Source organism: Aplidium turbinatum, chromosome 5 (assembly GCF_918807975.1).
Source record: "Aplidium turbinatum chromosome 5, kaAplTurb1.1, whole genome shotgun sequence".
NCBI classification, from domain to species: Eukaryota; Metazoa; Chordata; class Ascidiacea; order Aplousobranchia; family Polyclinidae; genus Aplidium; species Aplidium turbinatum.
In genome coordinates this window covers 12,004,465-12,027,442 of record NC_137476.1, presented here as the reverse complement: position 1 = coordinate 12,027,442, position 22,978 = coordinate 12,004,465, and the positions used below count along the sequence as shown (strand labels likewise).

At 38.1% G+C, this 22,978-nt stretch overlaps 1 protein-coding gene across 1 annotated transcript; it reads left to right on the top strand.

Moving 5' to 3' along the window:
* Window positions 1-2,442: 2,442 nt before the first annotated feature.
* Window positions 2,443-22,526, top strand: LOC145770942 (uncharacterized). The gene is made up of 6 exons (XM_082582683.1): window positions 2,443-2,564; window positions 7,546-7,660; window positions 13,852-13,952; window positions 20,308-20,421; window positions 21,259-21,577; window positions 22,236-22,526. Exons 1-6 carry the CDS (start codon window positions 2,443-2,445, stop codon window positions 22,524-22,526), a joined length of 1,062 nt encoding a protein of 353 aa, XP_082438809.1.
* Window positions 22,527-22,978: the final 452 nt, after the last annotated feature.

Below are 22,978 nucleotides of genomic sequence, written 5' to 3'. Positions count from 1 at the left end.
CATGGTTAAGCAACAAGAAGTTCAAGAATACAGGTCGGTTCAAACCGTTCACATAACATTAACACCGCTACCAGCCGCACAGAGCAATAGAGAAATTGCAAGAAAAAATGCTGAAAACATGGCATCGCATTTTTGTAGCAACAAAAAAGATAATTTTGCCTACCAATCAGTTTTAGCCCACTAGTCATAGAGAGAGAGAGAGAGAGAAACCTTTTATTTTGTCTGTTGCGAGAAAAGTATACGGTACAAAATATAGACAATGCAAATAAAATAGCACCATAACTAGAATCTACAACAGACAGGAAGCAGCGAAAGACTATATTAGTCATCGAGTCAGCTGCTTCCCGTGTTTTTAATGTGACAAATGTCAAACATCGGCATTACGTTGAAACCAAGATATGCGTTAAAATAGGATAAGCTTAAGTTCCGTAAAAAATGAAAACATAAAGTTGTTTACTGCTGCGACAGTCAAGTGAATTGCTGTGATTTTATTCAAATATCAAAAAATATCATGCCCTACAAAAGTAGTAAGTTATGAGAAAAAAAACAAACAAAAAACTAAGCATAAACAACAACTTCTAACTGCTAGCATAAAAGACGAAACAGAAACACTAAAAGTAGGCCTAATCATAGTATATAACTTTAAACCTTAACAAAATCAGTCAGTTTATAGGCCGACTTGAATACAGTTAATAAGATGACAGCCGTTAATAAATAGTACTTAGCACTAGTTCGTGAGTAGTAGACCTAGGTCTACGTAGTATCAACAATGTTCAATCCGAAAAATTTGCGATAACACTCGTCAATGTTGTGGCAATAAAAACAGTCACAGACAAAGTTTTTTCATATAATAAATTTTACATTTTTTTGTGAAAGTTTTTACACTCGTAGCCCCTACTACTTCAGAAGGTAAATCATTCCATATTTTTGGGCCTAAGAATTTCAAACTGCCTTGGCCTTTTCTTGAGCTGACACTACGTAAGTGAAAGTTATTTTTTTGAGAAGCTCTAGTGCCATGGCAATGTACTTCAGTAATTTCCTTAAAGTAAGGTTCAAAATAGCTTGGCAATAGCATATTTTTAAATTTAAAGACAAATTTAGAAATTTCTAATTGATGCAAGTTAGTGATGGGAAGTATGTCGAGATCTTGGTACAGTAGTGAAAGTTTTGCTCTTCTGTTGCTAAAGGTTATTGTGCGAATGATTCGATTTTGCATTGTCGAAATTTTCTTGAGCAGTTTTTGTGTGCTTGAACCCCAACATAAAATGCCATATTGTATTATTGATCGTGCAAGAGCATAGTACAGTGTTAACATGCTTTGTTTGTTTGTGTAGTTTCTAATTTTATAAAATATTCCAGATATTTTTGCCAATCTCCATGAATGTCGCCTAATAAGAGAAAGCCGTTGGCGCGATGTTCAACATAATTTTGCAATATTAGACAAACAATTTTTGGCTCTTTTCCGGTCGTGATAGGCTATAATAGGCGTTTCAGTTTTGGTCTAAATAAGAGAATCGTTTTTTCTAGAATAAAAACATAAACATGTTCTATTGCACGAGACTCGATAGTCTATAGGGTAACATGACTTGCAAGTGAATGACAAAAATACCTATTATTATAATTATCTTATCTTTATGATTGCTTGTTTGCCTGCACGTTGAAAGGTATGGTAAAGTAAAGTAGCCTCTAAATATAAACTGTGTACAGACAAAGGGCATAATTTTTCGCTCGAGCAGCAAACGTGTGCTTTAAGTCCGCTAAAATACAATTGCGCTTAGGAATTACGTTCGGTTTCTTCCTGTCCTTGGAAGGCAGCAGCGTCACTTTATCAATCGTTTTTTGTCCTGGCGGTAACGTAGGCTACCTCATATTCGGCTGCCACGATATACAAACGTTCTAACAGTAACTGCTGTAGCGTGTAGCCAGCAAACATTTTTTCTTGTTTTATCCTTAGTTTAGCCTACTGGATTGAGAATGAGATGCGAGTCATTCATTTGCGAGGCTCGCCTTCTGTTCGTTTCCAGCATGCTGTTGCGGGGGAGGGTCGCTACTCCTCACACCCGTTGGTCGACGTTGCCTTACATGCGAGAGTGGGAGCTCCCGATGTTGGGGTTGCTCAGCGAAGGCAAGTCGACCCTTGTGTTCTATCAGAAACAACTTAGGTTTGTGGTACGTAACGAAGTACAGCAAAATCCCGAAAACGGATTTAGCTGCTTCGTGCCACACTGTCTAGGCAAGTAAAACAAAACATATCGACTTTGAAAAAGCAAACCTTGTATTTGCCAAAGCTAAATACTATGTTTCTTTTACAGTTTTAACAAACAACACTGTATTGAATAGCCTGTTCAATTAAAAAGTCAGGACAATTACCCTGCATTGATCACCTCAACAAAGCATTGGTCGATAGAAAAGTTCTTCAAGCATGACTAGATCCGCTTCATAATGCCCCAAGAAACAAAGTATCGAACATCCAGGCCTTTGAAGATATCTATTTTAGGTGCTGCAGGAGTTGGAAAGACAAGTGTCGCTTTGCAGTATATTACCAGCCAAGCTAGTGTTGAAACGTAAGTTATGGTATAATTAATAAACTAAAGTTAATTTTTTTCATTGTCAATATGTGAAAACGATAGTTTATTTAGTACACACGCTCGCACATGGGGGTTGAACATTTATTGGACGGGAAGGCAACGAATTAAGCCCAACTGTGTACGTAAACCTTCATGCATGCCTTGTTTCCTGCCAAAGACATAGCCGCATGCTTTTGAGAGGTGTCTATTGTCCAACCGACCATTTTCGAGCGTCGTACCAGGGTCCTCATCACTTGGCTGTGCAGGCAACAACAACAGGGGGGTTCAGCTAGAAATATTAGATATTGCCCGATCATGAGGGCGCTTGATGTGAACGTCTCAATCACCGTGTTCAATTTGATGATAAGGTTCAGCCAGTGCCAATTTTATGCATATAGGTTCGACTTCTAAAATCTGGTTATCAACTGGACTATTTATCATACATCAAGTATTATAGAATAGCTCATACTTTAATACTTTTCCTGGTTCTCCATGTGACCGAATAAACAAAACGTTCAGGCTTCAGGTAACTGAGCTGAAGTTGTCTGCATCAGGTGGTCTTAACATAGCATGCACACCAGGGAATTGTCACTAACCAGTGGAATAATTGCACTGATTAACAGCAAATTTTAATCAGAGATGGCTTTGTGTGTCCCTAAATGTATTTAAGACGCTAATTTCAAAATTACCTAGGTCTATACTTTTTTCTAGCATATCACGTTTTTGAGATATTTACATTTTTTGTTTGTGAAACGTGATCTATAGTAATATATGGTAATGCATGGTTTTATATTACCTTAACAATGGTAATATAAAACCATTGGAATTTGTCTTTCCAGTTGTTTAACAAAATTCTTTATTAAGCTCAATTTTATATGAAATGGTGGCTATTAATACACCTTTCGGCTTAACTAAGGGGACACTTTTGATATGTGAACATTTACTGGAAGGTATGAGTCTCTTGCTGGCCAGTTTCTTTTGACATAGTCTTTTGCAGTAGCAGGAGTATTCCATAGACAGAGAAAACAGCAATGTTTGGTTAATCATCCTTGCATTCCCATTAAAATGCCAAATACCTTAAATCTCAACAAATGTTCCTTTTGCACTCACTATTAAATCGCACTTAGGAGAATTTCAATATTTTTGTACGATTTCTTAAAAGCACAGAGTGTGTCACAGGAACAGATGGTTTCCCTCTTTTCTGCAACAAGTTTCCCAAAATAAGCGAATTAAAAACGAAAGAAGGCACCTTTCTTAGACCACAAATTTGAGAAGTTTTAAAAGATCCAGATTTTAAGAACGCGCTAATCGCACACTGCGTGCTTGAAAAGCATTTGCAAGGCTGTGTGCAGACTTTTTGGCAATAGAATGTCACCTTTATTTAGGGAGAGAATTGGTTTGGTTTTTGAATATCCTCGGACTGACAAATCCTTTGGTAAGTTATTCCTGCTAGTTTCGCATACATGCATAGGCTTTTGACTTAGGGCCGATCACAGATTGGCGGAGTAAAGTTTCCGATTGTTGAAATGTTTTTGCTGGGGAATTATTTCTTCCACTACGTGCCACCGACTGGAGAGCAGTCCTGAAATGCGTTGCTGAAGCGCACGCCCCGAGAGTCGAAACAGCGCTGCGTGCTCTTGAATCGGGCGCTTCACTACTGATCTAACAGGGCGGACTTGCTTGAAGCTTACAAAGAGATGGGCTGTCGCATTTCTTCAAAGATACACATTCTTCACTTATAACTAGATTTTTCCCTGCTAACCTTGGTGCAGTTAGTGATGAGCAAGGTGAACGATTTCATCAGGATATGCAAACAAGAAGGCGCGCTATCAAGGTTTTTGAAACAAAGGAATAATAGAAAGCTAAAACCTCAATTGCTAAGGTAACAGGGATCAGTTGTCAGTAGATGTTACAGAAAATATATTTCGCACTTATTCAGTATAATAATAATAGGCGATTATTGCTGGATGCTGTATCGTGGTGATCCGAGCGATTCTTACAAACAAAAGTTATATTTAAAGCATTCTGAGGATTTCATAGTAGGGTAGTGCGTGGCAAGACTAGTCACATTTTGGTATTATTGTGTATATCTTCACATAAAGTTAAAAATGTCTCAATTTTTAGTGTTAAACAATTGTACTAAGGCTTCCTTAAACAAGAGAGCAAAAAAAAAGTGAGATTTATTTTTAAGTTATGTTAATACAACATCATTTTTACGACAGAGTCAAATGACTGGTTTTGCCCCTAAGTAAGGGTAAAACAGGTCAGTGTTTTATTGATGAAAGAAAGAGTATATTTACACATAAAAAGTGCAGTTACACATACAAAGTGCACTACTGCAGCACATTTGTTCAGAACAGACATCAGCAAACATGCTGGATTCTATTTTATGACATTATTTTTTCAATTGCTGTGCCGAGTATCCATGGTTCTTCTTGACGACAAAACAAACTGAACAAGGAAGATTATGACAAAATTTGCCATTTTGTTCACTGACAATGAGGTCCACATGGTACATTACAGTTTTCAAATGTTAGAACAATTGCTTTGTGAACAATTGATAGAAACATAATCAAAAATACACTTCAAATGTTTTCTAGTAGCCTATAGTTCAATATTGTTACATTTTTTTTAAATCTTTTATTTGTGATTTTTTGCGTTTTTGTCCAAACTTTGACGCACACTTTCTATAAGAAAACATTGAGAACCATTGATAAATTTTGCATGGTAGACTTACCATATCTTAGTGAATAAGTGAACAAAATTAATTTCAGGGCAAATTTTCACTGGGGTCATGGGCAACCAAGATATTAAAAGGACCCCACTTTTTGCTTTTTTTTTTCATTTCGACCCACGTTTCACATTAAATAAACTCCCAAACCCTTTAATATTTTGTACTGATATTTTCACAGTTCATCGAAAATCTTATATACAACATTTCTACCAAATTTCAGCCAAAACCAATCAAAAATGGGGTCTTGGCAAGGTTTTAAATTTTGGAAAATCTTAGCCGAGAGCTGGAAACGGCCAACTTTGGATGTCTATGACCTTTGACCTTTTAGAGTGACAATCTAAACGATGTTGTTTTTTCAATATTTGGCAGAAGTACTATCACCTGTAAAAAATTTGGGTTGTTACCTAATTTGGTTTAGCAGTGATATGGCCTCAAACATGGCCAAAAATCAAAAAAATCGTGCCCCCTTGGCAGACCCCCCCCAAACTAAATGCTTCGCTCATACTAGGATAAGCTGATTTTTGATTCAATAGGCAAATAATACCCTATGAACCAAATGCTAAATTCTTTGGTTGAAGAATTTAGCATTTTCACCAATTGAGGCAAAAATTTGGCACACCACTTCGTGACTGACTTGTGCTGCCCCAACCAAAATAGCCATGACTGAACAAAAATAAATACCCAATAAAACTAATTTCCAAGGAAGAACTACAAGATGAGTAGTTTTGAGACAAAGTACAATAATTGTAATTTCGTTTAAACTAGAAAGTCTTGGTTTAATTAACAATTTTCATAGTGTAATGCTCTGTTTAGTCGAAACCACAAAAAAAAGTTAGTCCAAAATATGAAGGTAAAATTTTACACCAACTTATACGTTTCGCAGCCTAGACCGAGACAGCAAGCAAAAACTGCACAGCAGTTGCTGTTGTCGCATCACAAAAGAACCACTAAGTGCGCTAAAGCATTTTTTTGAGTGTATTATTTCCAAAAAAAAAGTTATGCTTGGTTAAAATCAAACTGACCGGTTTTACCCGACGACTTGTTTTGCCCCGAACTACCCTAATTTTCCTATCAATATAAAAAACTATCCATTCAGTTCTGTGTGTGGTTAGGGGACTAAAGTGCTTAAAAGGTTTTCGAACAACTAGTTGCGTAAGCGTATACAATATGTGTAAATTCCACCCCTAAGATAAACAAATTGCATGCAATTGGATGTCGTTTATATTTTTTTTACTTTTTTTGATTAGAACTGCAGTTTTTGTTTCGAAACATTGCCACAGTACACGACAACTGAGCTAGAAACATTTCAGCAAGTAGCTGAAGTTGGCTAATGATGAAGTTGAGATAGTGACAACTAAGCAAGCCAAAGCTTGGCATGTCACAGGTTAGCAAAATGAATTTAACAAGCGATGATCAAGCAAGTCCGAACAGAGCAAGCAAATCTCATTTGCTGAATTGGCAGTAGCTGAAATCTACTTGCTGATTTGAAGCACTTGCTGAGTTGTCACATATCGAGTGATCTGACGACCTAAACAAATGATTTGAAAAAAATGCATTGGTGAAAAAAGAGGTTGAGTGTGACGACGTCTTATTTGAAATATTCTAACATAGTCGTGTTTCATTATATTTATAAACTGTCAATTAGTTTGTTTCGGAAGTTATAATATTAATTTCATAGAATCATTAGCACTCCCTAATGCGGTCAACTCTCAATTAGCAACTCTTGCAGCAAAGCTGTTTTACATATGTTAACTTTCTGTTCCTGTTTCAGACAATTTGTCGATGGCCCATCTATGACGCAAATTTGCTGACATTGCGTAAGACAAATAAGTGGCTTTGTTGTAGATTCTGTCCTTCGTGTTAGGAAATAAATTGCTTCACTTGTAGCGAATCTAGAAAAGAAAACATTTTAAAGAAATTGGAGGGCGTCATTGTTTCATTTAAAAAGTTCTAATACCCTTAAAAACATTTAAGTGGAGGATCTGTAGAGCTTAAATTTTTTCTCTTTTCGGGGGGCTTCGTGACCAAGTGCCTTTTTTTGGGCCCGCCATTTGTGGCACTGACTTTTCCATCTAAGAGACGGAAGCCTACAGTCCTATGTATGCAATTCACATTAACTAGGCTACTGTTTGTTTTTGGCTTGGGTTGACTTAAACTCAAAGCGAGTGATATAACTTGCTACCTTTTGATAAAATTAAACTTAAATGCTAAAATGTATCTAATCTTTTTTATGTTTGTATTTAGAGCACCTACAACAATAGAAGATGTATTTCGGAAAGAAACTTGTCTCACAGTTGCGGATGCAGAAGTTTTGCAAAGAATTCGTGACAGTTTGAGTAACAACGACGCTGATGGCGAGGTGAGAGAGCATAAATATTTCCTTAAGTCATTTTTACTCTTTGCAACGCAATATGAACGTTGCGATTTAACTGGTTTAGTTTTATGTCACAGTTAAAGTAAAAACACTTGATCTTCGTTTGTTGAGCCTGGGTTGTGCTGCTTTATTTGGAGTGCTTCAGGAATTTTAGTTTCAAACTCTGATTGACAGTTGCGATTTATTTTGAATGAATCTAATGTAAATTTGATGTTGGAACAAATACTGCAGTCATAAATGCGGTCTTTAATTGCACTGTGTTTGTTGATGTCTTTTAAACAAACAATTATTCGCTGAAAGGGCATCTTTTCTGTTGAACTTGATTTTCGAGTTTCAATTTGATATTGTAGCCTACTGGCTGGAATACTTAGCTTCAGCTACGAATCTAATGTATGCTACAAAGTGACATGAGTTGCGGCAATATGATATTTCCTTCATTATAAAGTTAATAAATCAGGATGTTTAATTGCTGCTTGTTCATATTATTTTGATGAAGCTTTTGCATCCGAAAAGGCGCCTCCCTAGTAGTTTACCTAAAACATCGAGTATTTTTAAATGTTTTTTTTTTCAAATTGCCGCGTAGTATAGATTCATAGTGCATCAAAGAACAAATAAAGAAAAAATGTATTTAAAAATACAGAATATTTTTAAGTAGCTAAAAAATAGGAAATTCTAGTTTCTATTTCTGTTTTCTTAGAACTGTATTACAGATGTTTGCCAATACTTGGTCTAAACTCCTTATTTGCTTTTTGATTCGTAATCTGTGCTCTAGACATGTGAGTTGCTTTTAATATGTCACTTTTGATTAAAACTTCTCAAAACATTTCCAAAAGCTACCACACAAAAAACTCCAAAATAGTTTTTATCAAAAAAACTTTAAAACTTTCCATAAAAAAAAGAAACCTGTTTAATAAAAACTCTTTGGAATCTTAAAAAATATTGTTTGATAAATAAAGACCGGTAGCATAAACAAATGCAAACGTGTGAAGAAGCCCCCAGTCAATCAATACGGTAGGAAGTTGTGATTTCAAACTAACGCCTGGATTATAGGCTACAAGCAAGTTTTTGTAATTTTCAAATTGAATGGTGAAGGTTTTGGTAGCAGTTATTTTTGTAAGAATAAAAGTCCGGAAACTGTTGGCCACTGTTATGGTGTCAGATAAATTTTATTCGCGTTCTTCTGTGTACACACGTTTGATAAATGGATTGAAATCGGTTGGTTGGTTTTGAATCTTTATCCTCGGACTGGCAAAGCCTTGATTAGTTATTCCTGGTAGTTTCGCACATTTGTAGAGGCTCTTCACGCAGGGCCGGTTATCGAGACTGACAGAGTGAAGTTTTTCGATTGTTGCCAGGGAATTATTCCATCCATTAGGCACGCTGAATGGAGAGCAGTCCTTGAAACCAAATCCCGAATCATTGAATAAAAGAACAAAATTTGGCATTGCCTGACGAGTTCAATTTCTTTAGGCCTATGGCCAGTGCTGTATTTGTAAAAGAAACACAGGATATACTGTCAGATTTGCCAAAATGATAAATAATACACAACTTTCAAAATACTAATCTTTATTCTACTATAGCATGAATTAACAAAATTGGACGAGAGGTACAAAATTGTTTTTGTATCTCGGTACGAAATTAAGTTCATGGTACACCCGTGTACTATTGGTCCTCAAATGGTTAACTAGTTAGTTAGTAGGCTACTTGTCAAGAATCAGTAAGGATAGCATAGGCACTCTCTCTGGAAAACCTCCAGAGGGTATATTAGAGTTGCTCGAAAAAAGCAGAGAGTATATACTGCGTAAACCGCCGTATACCCTCGAATACAGCACTGCCTATGGCAATGTGGGCTTATTTATTTTGGTATTTTGACATAGATTTTAAATGACACATTTGATGAAAGCTAGTTTAAGGGTTAGGCCGGCTTAACGTTGGCGACATATTCTCAGCCCACTATTGAAGCAGTTCTTGATCATTATACTGTGGCCTTATGGCTTTTGTTTTAATCATTAGGTGAATCAAGATGAAGCAAGACAAATGTTTGGCAGTAAGTTGCAGGAAAATAAATGTAAAATAGTCCAGGCAAATTTAATTTAATCTAAATGTGTTCTGTAGCCTACCACTAATCAACTCTTCTGAAGTGTTCTCGAGAGCGAAATAATGCTTTAGAAAAAGTATTTATCATCTCAATTACCACATATTAGTGTTTTCAGTCAGTTTTCATCAGTTTAATTAAACCAGATAGCCTAAAGTTTTTGGCAAAAGCAGCAATCAATCAATATCCCAAGTGTGCGTGATGTGTATGCCAATGGCAAAGCTTTTTAATTGACTGATTGAGAGAATCTTTATCTTCGGAGTAAGAAAGCTTTTTTGAGAGCTTAATCCTGGCAGTATTGCATACTCACATAGCCACTGACATTGGCCCGGTCTTAGAGTTTGACAAAGTGAAATTTTCGATTGTTGTCTGTGAATTATTCCATTCACCAGGTGACGCTGAATATAGAGCTGTCCTTGAACTACGTCGTTCAAGCGCACATCCCGAAAATCGAACCAGCGTCGCTTGATCTTGATGTTTCCACATTCATGAAGTCAGACGCTTAACCAACTGAGTCAATGTGGCGGACCTAGTTTAATGTACACCTGTATCATGTACTTTGTTTAATTAAAAGAATGACATTTATCCAAAAAGAGAAAATATTGTTTATTAAAAAACGTAAAAAGTTGCAACATGCCAAGCATGAGAAGTTTGTCTGTCTGGACAATTAATTTCATGAATTTTGTGTATATTTACAAAAAGTAGACTATTAATACAGTGATTACTGTTTCGCAGAAACTATTGCTGCGTGTAATCATAACCTGGCAGAATGGCAGAAAAAAAAGTTTTTAAAACACTCTTAAAAATTACATGGGCAATTCAATTTGAAGCCTATCATTTGTGTTCTATGTTTATCCAAATTAAGTCACGTTTAAAAAAACGATACAAGTGATACCTATACACATTACAGCTGTCCACAATTGTTGTGCAAAGCTTCATACTTGAATATATAAAGTGATACCACTGCGTTGCAAATTAGCAAACGGAATTCTAAATTCAATTCTTGAACTAATTATACTTGTGTTTTCTATAGCATGGTTTTGTGATAAGAAACTAACAATAAATGCTGCTTGTTGCTATGCATATAAAATCTCAAAATACAATGTCAGGATTGCTGAAATTATGTGCAAAAATATAGATTTTTTTGTTCAACCTCTAGTCTTTTCTTCTACATAGCCAAAAACAGGGCCTCCAAGAGCCCTGCCGGGCCCCGGTGCAGATGTTGCTGCCGGGTCCCCCCCCCAGCGCGACATGTCGCATGATCTCACAAATCACAAGCAAAATTTGTGGTGCGGGTTAATCCACAAGGCCAATGCACACATGGTGTTCTGAACAGTGTTTCTATTTTAATATCAGATCTGTTTAAAATATAATACAAAAAATACATTAGGTTTAACACTCCATTATTTCACAAAGAATGCAGTATTGTAGTGGTGTTTACAACTTTAAATTCATAAATACATGAAGAATGCATTGCTATTGGTTCATGACATTAAGAAATACCAAGTTCATTTCTGGATCAATACTTAGTCTCAATGGGCTGTTGCTTTTTATTTTCACTCCTTTGGTTTTCTTTGCTTGTTTGAGTAAAATTGCATTTAAGCAGGATTGGAGGTCACTTTCTCTTCATTTCCACAGCAAGTGGTCAGTACTCAGTAGAAAACAAAGTTGAATATATTTCTATTTTCAATCTACCAATGATATAAATGTACCTACATCTATCACTATACTATGTATCGAGACTTTACAGACACCTTGCATAACTACAGAATGCCTGTTTGAGTCAATATTGACACTGTTCCTGAAATTCAAGAATAAGATTGGAATGGCCTGGCCAAAAAAGACTGCTAAGAAATAAATAGTGAAAACAAACGAAAAGAAAAACTTAAGAAAAAAAAAAATATATATTTGTTGATATACTAAACATATTTTTGAAAATCAGCACCATTCTGCAGTGCTGGAAAAAGTAGGTTGCACTGCAACTAGGACACTTCTAATTCTGTCTAGAGTTAAAAGTACTTGCACTTCAACAAAAGTGAAGACCTATGATTTTTTACTCAAATATCACACTTTCACTCATCTTTTAACTTTCTTTTCAATTTCTGTTAGACTGTTATGACATTTGGCCCTGCTACAAGGACAAAAATTATTTTCCAGCACTGCTTTTATGAAACTTGCTTGCATTAATATAGCAAAATGATTCAACAAACCCTAAAAACTCAAAAATATTGTACTGTGTATCAGAGAAGTTTCATGATTTCAGTATAATTGTAGGCTGTGTTTAGATATATTTACACTATAGTAGTGTAAATATAGCCTCAGTAGCATTGCCAGATAAGGAATTCTGCCTTAATTTGAGAAAAGTTTAAAGCTGTTGAAAACAAAAACTTGTATTGTGGAAATTTTTGTTAGTCCTGGGCAAAGATCAAAACCCTAACCTTATTCCTAACCCTTACCTTAACCCTTACCTTAACCCTTCCTGACTTTAATCTTCACTCTGGTAACACCGGATTGTAACCATGGCAACAAGTGGGTAAAAATAGCTACTTCTATAATTTGTAACAAAAAAAAAACACTTGAACAGTTTTGTACCGTACTGAAAAAGTGACAGTGAGAACATCTTGCTCAGTAATTCTAACAATATATTTCAACACATAACTGTCACTGCTTGCTTAAGTGTCATAAATTGACAATTTGTCAGAAACATGCATGGAATACCTTCTGTGTAATTACTGTAACCTACCCGGATCAATCAACTGCTGATTAAAACATACACACCCAAATATTCACATTAAAGCACCCAGACTAACACTGAAATTAAAACATTGAAATAAACTGAAATATTCACTCACACTGCAATATTTGCATTAAACATAAACACTGAAATATTCACAATAAAACATACATACAGCCCTCCAAATCCTTGACAGACATTTCCACCACATTCAACTATGCAGGGATTGCAGGCCTTGCCGGTGAACATGTTTGCTAGTCTCTGTCATGATTACACCTAGACTTCCAACAGGATTACAAAGCAGTGACTGCACATCTGATTTAACTATTGTTAATTGTAGAGTAAGAATGTACAGTTATACATTTTGGAAGTTGTCTCAGGGTATCTCTCTGGCAGATGGTGCTGACCTGCTCATTAGCACTGCTTGTTTACCAGTAGTAGCCCTGAAGTGTTTACAATAGACAATGAAAATCTGCAAATGATTTAATTTGACTTGGTGTTGCATTTTAAACAAGCCGAAGGAGGCAGTTCAGTTGGACCTCCACAAAAACTACAAATTCAAGGCCTGCACACACTGAAATATAACATAAAATCTACTCTCTGAAACAAGCCTATTCACATAAAGCCTATATGTTTTAGAGGAGCTTTTCTAGCCTTTCTACCAGAAAAATTTCTGATGTGTCAAAATCAATCGTTTTGGCTAGTTTTGATTCGATGGTTAGCCTGGCCAAATCAACAAGACCTTAGCGCTAAAATATAAACATTTTGTCGGGCCCCCACTAAACTAAAAAAATTGAAAATTCTGTAGTTTTTTAAAAAGGAATGCCCATGATGGGCCAATCGAAATACAAACTAATATAAAAAACAATATTTTATACAAAATCGACTTCAGCACGCAAATTTAAACATTTTGACGGGCCCCCTTGAACTAAAAAAATTGAAAATTATGTATTTTTAAAAAAGGGCATACTCCAGAGGGGGCCCAATCGAAACACGGAACTACTGTAATATAAAAAACAACATTTTATGAAAAATCAACCTTTGCACAACTTAAACCGATGCAAATTTAAACATTTTGTCGGGCCCCCCTATACTGGAATAATTGAAAATTCTGTAGTTTTAAATAAGGGCACACCCATGAGGGGGCCCAATCGAAACACGGAACAAATATAAAAACAATATTTTATGCAAAGTTGTTGAAATTTTTAGCGCGTGAATTTAGACATGTTGTCGGGCCCCCCTGAGCTCACCGGGCCCCGGTGCAATGCACCGGTTGTCCCCCCCTCTTGTGGGCCCTGGCCAAAAACATGCCATCTCTCCAGAAAAACTTTTCATGTTTACATTCAGACACTGGTGGAAGAGCCTTACAATAAGCAAAGAGAAACAATTGGAATTGAATCCGACTCAGCTGACGTCAGCGTGTCGTTAAAGATAACAGATACCGCAGGGTAAGAAACGTTGGATATCGTTATGAGTTATTAATATTATTCAATGGTAGGCCTATATATTTTAACCTTCTGAATGTAACACTGATGAACTACAAAGACCGCACTTCATCGAAAGTTCTAGGCTTCTGCTTAGCCATTTTTACAATATAAATAACTTAAAACGTTTGATAGAATATCTCACAATATCTGGTCGATAGCTCATGGTTTGGGTTAGGGCATAGGCCTATAGCAGATGAGGGTAAGGGGCTAATAACTTGTGAAAACTTAATGTTAAAACTGCGATGAACAATGAGGATTTCAGTTTAAGCTACTGCTCTTGATTTAAATATCTATAAAAGCCAAACATAAAAATCTTGTCATTATCAAATCTAACAAAGTTTGGTTAAGTCAGTATATTTGCTTTGATAGCTCTATAAAAAAAATAACGAAGGACTCATCCAGTCCTCCAGAAAATAAGAAAATATTGTAGCCTACTTGCTACCTGTTACGGCCAATCTCTGTACAAATCAAACGTCATATAAAACCGTTCAAGTCTACTGAATATTACGTCATGGAAATTCCTAAAGCATGTGCCAAAATTGCACCATCGTTCATAAGACCTGTTTGGACTTGTTTGGGCCTGTTTAAACAGGAAATATTACATCAGCTTGAACACCTGTTGGAATGACTTCATAATTGTCTTTCATTTATTGCGTCACAGTTACTTTCTACGTGAATTTGAGATATTGATATCTATTCTGGTCATTCGTAAAATGATTGTTTGAAAGTTGGCCGCACATTTAACTGTTGGCTTAGTGCTTGCTAGCTGGACAAAAGTTCCGTCTTTTATCCAAGTAATTTGTATTGTAGTGACAGTTTTTAGGTGTACGGCGTTGCACCAGTCATTTCGATAGCCTCGGGCTAATTTTACTGGAATACACTTTTGAATAGACGTTTCGAAAGTGTGTTTATTTTTTGGGTCATTGCATGCAGACGAACGGATTTGGGAATCTTACGTTACAATTTTCCCACGAAGAGATTATGGTTTACCGCTGTGACCATAAAAAATAAAAGACGTCGCTTGTTAGCTGGTAGGCCAAGAAGCACTAGAAGCACATAAAAAAATAAAAGACGATTCTCTGTCTAGTGTTTGGCACAGAAGCACTTAGAAGCAAAGAAATAATAAAAGAAGATCTTATTGGTTGGTAGTCTAAAGAAGCAAAGAAAATTAAAGACATTTCTTCTCGGTAGGCAACTGAAGAACTTTAAGCTAAAAAGTAAAGACATTTCTTCTCAGTTTGGTACAGAAGAAAAATAACTTTGACATTTATTGGCAAGAAAGAAGATTAAAGGCAATCCATCTGTGCTTGAAGATTCAAGTGGAAGAATCCAAGCAAGTTTTGTGGACGTTTGGACTTCACATACTCGTACAGCTACGGTATCGTGCATTTAAATTCTTTTTTGTATTTTTACGGTCTTTGCAGTTAAGTTTTTTATAACTAGGCCTACTGTAATTTTGTGTGTTTGTGTAACTTAATTTTTTAATTGTTAAATTTAGCCCTAACATTTAATATGTCTACACTCGGTGGCGACAGGGACTCGACCGCCGTCGACTCGACTGAGTTTAAGCCTGATGATGTTCTTTGCGGTCGGGCAGGCCATTCTGGGGAGGGACCCATTAACGATGAGGCTAAGTCAGTTCGAGAGGCCCGGCATCTTAGACGGGATATTTTGACTCAAATTGGGAAACTTTCTGTGGCCCTAGGTTCTTTGAGTGATAAGCAGGAACTGTTAATTTTTAGATCTAACTTATCTACTTTAGAAGAGGAATTAAGGCATTTCCATGCTCTTTTGAGTAAAATTGTTAACTCTGCAATCTTGGCAGAACTTCGTGATAGGGTAGATCCCGAATTTAACTCGTTAAAAAATAACTTCGAACAAAAAGAAAGTGATTTCTCAGATAGGTTAGATGCTGACATACATCCTGAGGATAGCGCCTCAAATGTAAGCACTAGGATGTCTGAGAGCTCGTCACGGATAGTTGCACAAATTAACCTACAGCTAAGACGAGAGGAGCTCCAGATCCAAGCCGAGGCCGAAGCAAGAGCTGCTGAGGCCGAAGCGAGAGGTGCTGAGGCCGCCGCGAGAGCTGAGACCATACGAGTTGAGGCCGAAGCGAGAGCTGCTGAGGCCGCCGCGAGAGCTGAGGCCGTACGAGCTGAGGCTGCCGCGAAAGCCGAAGCGAGAGCTGCTGAGTTCGCACTCAAAGACGCACAGTTGAGGGCTGAACAACGTAAGGAGGTAGCTTTAGCTGAATATCGTTCTGAGTTGGGCTCCCGGCGTAGCTCTAGGAAGGGCTCTTCTAGGCATTCCAGAAGTGAACATCAATCGCAGTTTAATTTACCTAACCTTTTCCAGACGCCTGTTCAATCTGTAAGTGGACCTGTACAATCCACATGTTTTCCAGCTGTTTCAGGAGGTCTCGGGGCCGCGGCTAAGGGTCTTCCGAAGGCTGTAGAGCCAAGGTCTGCAAATTACAACCGAACTCCTCCCCCAGAGCGTACAGGTCACGGGGCCGCCATTAGCAGTAATGCTTTGCCCCCTTCAAAGTTTTCTGCGCCGCTAGTTGCTGATCGCCCAGCTACACGTAATTTAGGTGGTTGTGAGAGGCGTATCGTGTCTCCTGATTTTAACGTGTTTGAGGATCGTGATCAGGCTGTGCATGTGACTGAGCCCACTCAGCCCCTTAAGGGATATAGCTTGTCTTCTCCCGCTAAATCGAGTTCTCAACAGCAGGATTGCTTTTTTGAATACCAAAATAGTAGGACGTTCTTCGATAAGGCGGCCTTGATTGGTTACGATGGTAATAATATGCCATTTGTCTTCTTTAAAAATCGTGTTATGGCCTTGATGGCAGCTTCGCCCTTTAAGGGAACTCGTTTGACTTTGTTGCAAGCAGCTTGTGTTAGAACAGCTGCACAAACGATTGCTAATTTGGTTTCCGACACTCCTGGCTTGTCAGAGGAAGACAGGATAGAAATGTCGTTATCTCGCTTGTCCCAACGTTTTGGAGTTCGTGGAGGTCTTTTCGCAGAACCAGAAATTAGAAAGTATCGCTATGGTAGCAAATTGACTTCTATCTCTTCCAGTGATTTGAAAGAGTTTAAAGATGAATTGTCGCAGTGTTTGCTTTACGCGAAAGCTTATGGTCAGCGTGATAAATTAGAAGGACGTTTTGTTTTGGATTTGGCTAAACGACTCCCGTTTGACGCTAAGCAGCGTTATCTTGACTTTTTAGGTGATCAGTATGGTAGCACTGAGGAACCTACTTTTCAGAGTTTGTTTGATTTTGTAGTACGGGAGGAAACGCGCAAGTCGACTGATTTTAGCATTATGCTAATGGGCGATTCTGGTGAGTCGCAGCATTTTAAAAAGTTTGGCAAAGGAAAATTGCCTTCATGTCCGGTTAGGCAGACGTCGGTAAAACCCCATGATAATGTGATTTCAGGGAGTTCGCAGTACTCGACTGCTGTTGGCGCACCGCGCGGCGGTGTGGCCAGACGTAGTGACATACCGGCATGTTTTTGTTGTTCGTCACGTGGTCAAGTTGAATATCATTTTTTGTCTAATTGTAAAGAATTTTTGCGCTTGACACCTAAAGATCGGAGAGATGTCATTGTGAAAGCTGGCAAATGCTTGAATTGTTTGCGCCAGCATATGGTTAGAGACTGTAATCATGCAAATAACTGTCGCAAGTGTGGACCTACCAACGATAGGAAACACTATTTTCTTCTGCATGATTTTTATGTGACGTCACGTGATTCTCTGGATTCGGTCGGTAAAGATGATGCTGGTGCCAGAGTTCCTGTGCGTAATGTTAAGATTGGAAATGTTAAAGCAGCCTTTAACCGCGTTACTGCTGTTCGTGTTTTGAATCCAATGACTGGCAAATCGAAGTTGGTGTATTGTCAGCATGATCCTGGTTCGCAGTTGACCTTTGTTTCGAGTGACTTGGTGTGCGAACTTGGTCTTAAACCGTATGATAAAGCGTCGTTTAAAATAGATACTCTGGCTGGTCAGAAACCTACTTGTGCTGACCTTGTTAAACTCAACATCCAGTCGTTAGAGACTGATGAACTGTTTTGTGATATAACCTCGGTGGTTAACCCAGCTTGGGCTGACGATGTTAAAACTTTACCTCATAAACAAGATTTAAGTGGTTTCCGTCATTTTCATGACGTGAATATGTTTCATTTGAATGATTGTAGTACTGTAGATGTACTGATTGGCAATGACAACGCTTATTTGATGTGGGCAAAAGAAGAACGTGTTGGTGACAATCGTAGTGAACCGCATGCTTTGCTCACTCCTCTCGGTTGGTTGGCTTGTGGTGGTAAGTCACCCTTAGTTGAAAGCGTTGCTAAAGTGTGCAGAGTGCAGACGTCTTCAGAGTCGGATGTCATCTCTGGCTTTCAGCGTAAAATTGAGTCTCGTGATATGGAAATAGCAGACCTGAATAAAGTCATTCAGGATTTGACTTTGCAAAATGAAACCTGTGAATTGTCTCGCAATGATATTTTGGCTAGAGAACTTGTCGAACCGAATATTGAGTTGAAAGATGGTCGATTTGAGATACCTGTTCCGTTGAAGGAAGATATTGATCTACCTAACAATTTTGTGTTGGCGTCAGATAGAGCTGCTGCTTTAAGAAAGAAAGCTTTAAAACAACCTGAACTTCGTGATTTCCTTACTGACACCATGAAAGATCTTAAATCTAATGGCTATATTGAGCGCGCGGGTGAAGCAGGAAATGTCAAGGGATTTGAATGGTATTTACCATACTTTGTGACGTCACAATTAAAAAAGCGCATTCTTTACGATGGCAAGTCTGAATTTCGAGGAACTTGTGTTAATGATGTAATGTTTTCGTGTCCTGATTTCTTAAACCCTCTGCCAGATCTCTTGGCTAGATTTCGGCTAAGTAGACTTGGTTTCATGGCCGATGTGATTAAATACTTTTTTCACATTTTGGACTCTTCAATTCGTAAGCCCAATTTTATTGAATTGCTTACGTACACCAGCAGTGCCGTTCGGATCGTGAACGAACGCCCTTTGGTACCTTTGAGTGACGACCCTAGGGATTTTACTGTCATCACCCCTGCCTCACTTTTGACCCCATACTTAGACCCATACTGTGCTGTTGGGCAACCACATGGTAGCGGATTCTTTTTTCTTCTTTTCTTGGGGGAGGGGGTGCGAAATATGGTGCTCATACGCCATTGAATAGACAATCCAATTTTTTTAGATCCTCTACTGAATGGACTGGAAACAATAAAATACAAACGTAGATTTATGGTACTATGTACAAACGTAGAACCTATGGTACCAATTTCATGTATCGTCGTGTTTATTCTTATTGCTGTTCATTCTTTGCATGCCCTTTGTATTTGCGTATTAACTTAAACGTGAGTGATTCAAAAAATTTGTGTATCGTGTGTTTTATTCATTGGCTCACGATTGTCCTTCAATTCTTTTTTAGTTATGCCATGTTAGACTGTCATAACTAGGGGCCGCTATGTTACGGCCAATCTCTGTACAAATCAAACGTCATATAAAACCGTTCAAGTCTACTGAATATTACGTCATGGAAATTCCTAAAGCGTGTGCCAAAATTGCACCATCGTTCATAAGACCTGTTTGGACTTGTTTGGGCCTGTTTAAACAGGAAATATTACATCAGCTTGAACACCTGTTGGAATGACTTCATAATTGTCTTTCATTTATTGCGTCACAGTTACTTTCTACGTGAATTTGAGATATTGATATCTATTCTGGTCATTCGTAAAATGATTGTTTGAAAGTTGGCCGCACATTTAACTGTTGGCTTAGTGCTTGCTAGCTGGACAAAAGTTCCGTCTTTTATCCAAGTAATTTGTATTGTAGTGACAGTTTTTAGGTGTACGGCGTTGCACCAGTCATTTCGATAGCCTCGGGCTAATTTTACTGGAATACACTTTTGAATAGACGTTTCGAAAGTGTGTTTATTTTTTGGGTCATTGCATGCAGACGAACGGATTTGGGAATCTTACGTTACAATTTTCCCACGAAGAGATTATGGTTTACCGCTGTGACCACTACCATCTTTAAATTTCACTATCATTTCCACAACCAAATCATAAAAACGCAGATAAAGAAAATAGCAAGGTTGAAAAACTGATTGAGGTTTAGGCTAATTGAATGGATGGTCGTTTCCATCACACTTTCTCTACCTTATCCATTTAAGGCTGTGGATTCACTGCTTTCTCATTGTTTAGCTAGTTTTTACAACTGAACATTTAACAAATTGAACACTCAACGGTGTCTTCATTCTGTGCAGATACACTTCAGCTCCAAAAGACGGTAACATTGCCACAAAGGGCTTCTTATCCAGGATAACGTTAAAAAGAAATAGAAGCAACGTCTTCTCGCAGCTCCCTCTGCCCAAGACAACGTACGATTGTGTAATTTCTTTCTTTGGTGATATGAGACACACCCTTGCTTTGTTATTTAGCGTTTGGTTGCAATAGTATAGTTGGTGTTCGCGTTTTCATCGCAAGTTTGTATCAGACACTACAGAGACACTACAGGCCTGACACTACAGAGACAGGCATGCGTGCGCCTCAACCGTCTCCGTACGGGAGTCGGGCTTTTCCGCTCAACCATGCACCAATGGAGAATGTCTTCTTCCTCCTCCTGTGAATGTGGTGCCGAGGAACAGACCGCAGACCACATCATCAATGACTGTACCATCTTCAAGCCACCTAACCGAGTGGAAGGTCTGCGCGTCATGGATGATGAAACTAAAGGCTGGCTGCTCTCTAGCAGCCTTCCAGTGTAGTCCGGGAACATCGTGAATCTGGGGTGGTAAAAGGATAGACCCTCGGCCCCAGCAGCTCAGACGACGACGATCAGATATTAGCAGTATTTGTAGGTCTCGTCAACAAGTTTGAAGAATAAAAGTTCTACTAAGAGTAAAAGCGTTACTGTTTATGCATTTATTTCAAACACTGGATGGCACTTAGTTATGAATAATTATTTTTCAAGTGCGTTGATGGGTTGAAAAAATCAAACCGCTTCTATTGGCGAGGTATTTTGTAAAAAAAATGGGACTGCTGTTTGAAAGTAGGCTATAAATGCCTTAAAATGGTATTTTTGTCAAAAAATCTAGCCACTAAGCCTTTATTTGTCCTCTTTCAGTTACGCTGGTTCGTTTTAGGAACAAATGTTTAGTTACGCCTCTGTTGGTAAATTAGTTTATCTTCGTGTAAAATCGTTTGTGATGTTTTAGATCGGATGGACGAACTCGGTTCAAAAACTCTCCTTCCGTGAGCGTCAGTGTAAGAGCCAAGGACAGGCATGTAATCAGCATGTTAAGCAGCGATGGCGTAGTGCTCGTATACAATGTTCTCGATGAAAAGTCATTCGCCACTGCTCGAGAAATCCGCAACCAATTTGTTCAGTTGCATCAATCTGACAAGAAGAACTTGCAGGGAACGAGAGCCAAGTCTAGTCAAAGAGTTTCGAGAAGCCGACTGTTTGGTTGTTGCCGTCAAAATCAAAAAGAAAACGTTGATGTTCCTCCAACGTATCTTATCGGAACACACTGTGTGAGTTGCTTTTAAGATTTATCAAAAGAGTGATGGTGACATTGTTTATTTAGCAGTTTTTGCCTAAAGACCCTTTTTATCCATGGGCTATTACAGTAAAAGGTAAATGGGGTCCCATATTGATTCAAGTGTCGGCTATGAGAAAATAAGGTTCTCATTGTACTAAGCCTTCGGCACTAAGGAGAGTCGAGTGGTCAGTTCCTTTCTCTCGGCCGCCTTTCCTGCAGCAATTATGCCCATCCAAATTATTACACCCTAGGTAGAGGTGAGCGGTGTTTTTAACAACCAGTTGAAGCCGGGAGTCGAACCAGGTTTGCATTATTGGAAAGCCAGCGCGTTATCGGCTGCGCCATCCCACCGCCAGGAATGGCTAAAAAATGGTATCAAAAGTTCTCATCACGACTGGATCGTACAAGTTGTAGAGAAGTCATGTTAATTTATAGAGTACAAATAAGTGTGAAAAAACATTGGCCAAGAGTCATTTGGACAGCAGTGCTATTTTCATGTATAAATAATTACTTTTTATGTAAATAAGTCCAAGGCCACCTGGGCTATTTAAACCACCTTTGACCACCTCTTCTTTCGCTGTAAATCAATTCTAGGTATTGAAAATTAAATGAAATACTTTTGTATTTATTGATATCCTTATTGTTTGCAGGACATTAGAGCCGAGAATATCATGAAAGAAAAATCTTCCTTCATTTATGACGTCAGCTTTTTGCGTTCTTCAGATAATAAAACTGTCGCCCGACATGGCGCAAAAAAGAGAAAGGCAGTTAAGGCCCCGGCAGGGGGGCATTCGGCCGTTCATGTCCAGGACGTGTACCCTGTGATAAACGAATGGAAGGAGTGCTTAGGCTTCGCTGAAATATCATCCCGCGATGTAGCTCTTGTAGAACAGATTTTTGAACAACTAACCCTTGCTATTTTAACTCCTAAACCCAAATAACTTAAAACCACTGTCATAGTTTTTTGCTTCTTAGAATTGTCTTGAAATATTGGCAACTTAACGAGCTCAGTTTCACTTCAGGTTTTATTGTTTTCAATTTAGGCTATTATTCAGCGGTGCTGTTTGCGACTGCATCTAAACATCTCATTGTAACATCTGTTACGATTGTATTCAATACTAATTGCGACTATTTGGTAGGATAAGAGGTTTCTTTCAGTGCCGGATTTATTACTAGACTGAAAAGACTGAAACGTAGAGCCTCAAGATTTAGGGGGCTTGCTTGTGTTGAAGTGTTGTTTGTATTAACCTTTCACTAGCTGCCGCTAAATGGAGAGCAGTCCTTAAAAATTGAAATGCGTTGCTCAAACACCCTGAGAATCAAACCAGCGCCTGTTGATAGTTTGTCACAATCACCACCACCGGTATGTAAATCAGTTCAGTCAACACCAGGA

Coding starts and splice junctions, on each gene's coding strand:
- LOC145770942 (XM_082582683.1), top strand. CDS start 2,443: ATGCCCCAAGAAACAAAGTATCGAACATCCAGGCCTTTGAAGATATCT. Junction 13,953..20,307: donor AAGATAACAGATACCGCAGG/GTAAGAAACGTT, acceptor CATTCTGTGCAG/ATACACTTCAGCTCCAAAAG. Junction 21,578..22,235: donor ATCTTATCGGAACACACTGT/GTGAGTTGCTTT, acceptor TATTGTTTGCAG/GACATTAGAGCCGAGAATAT.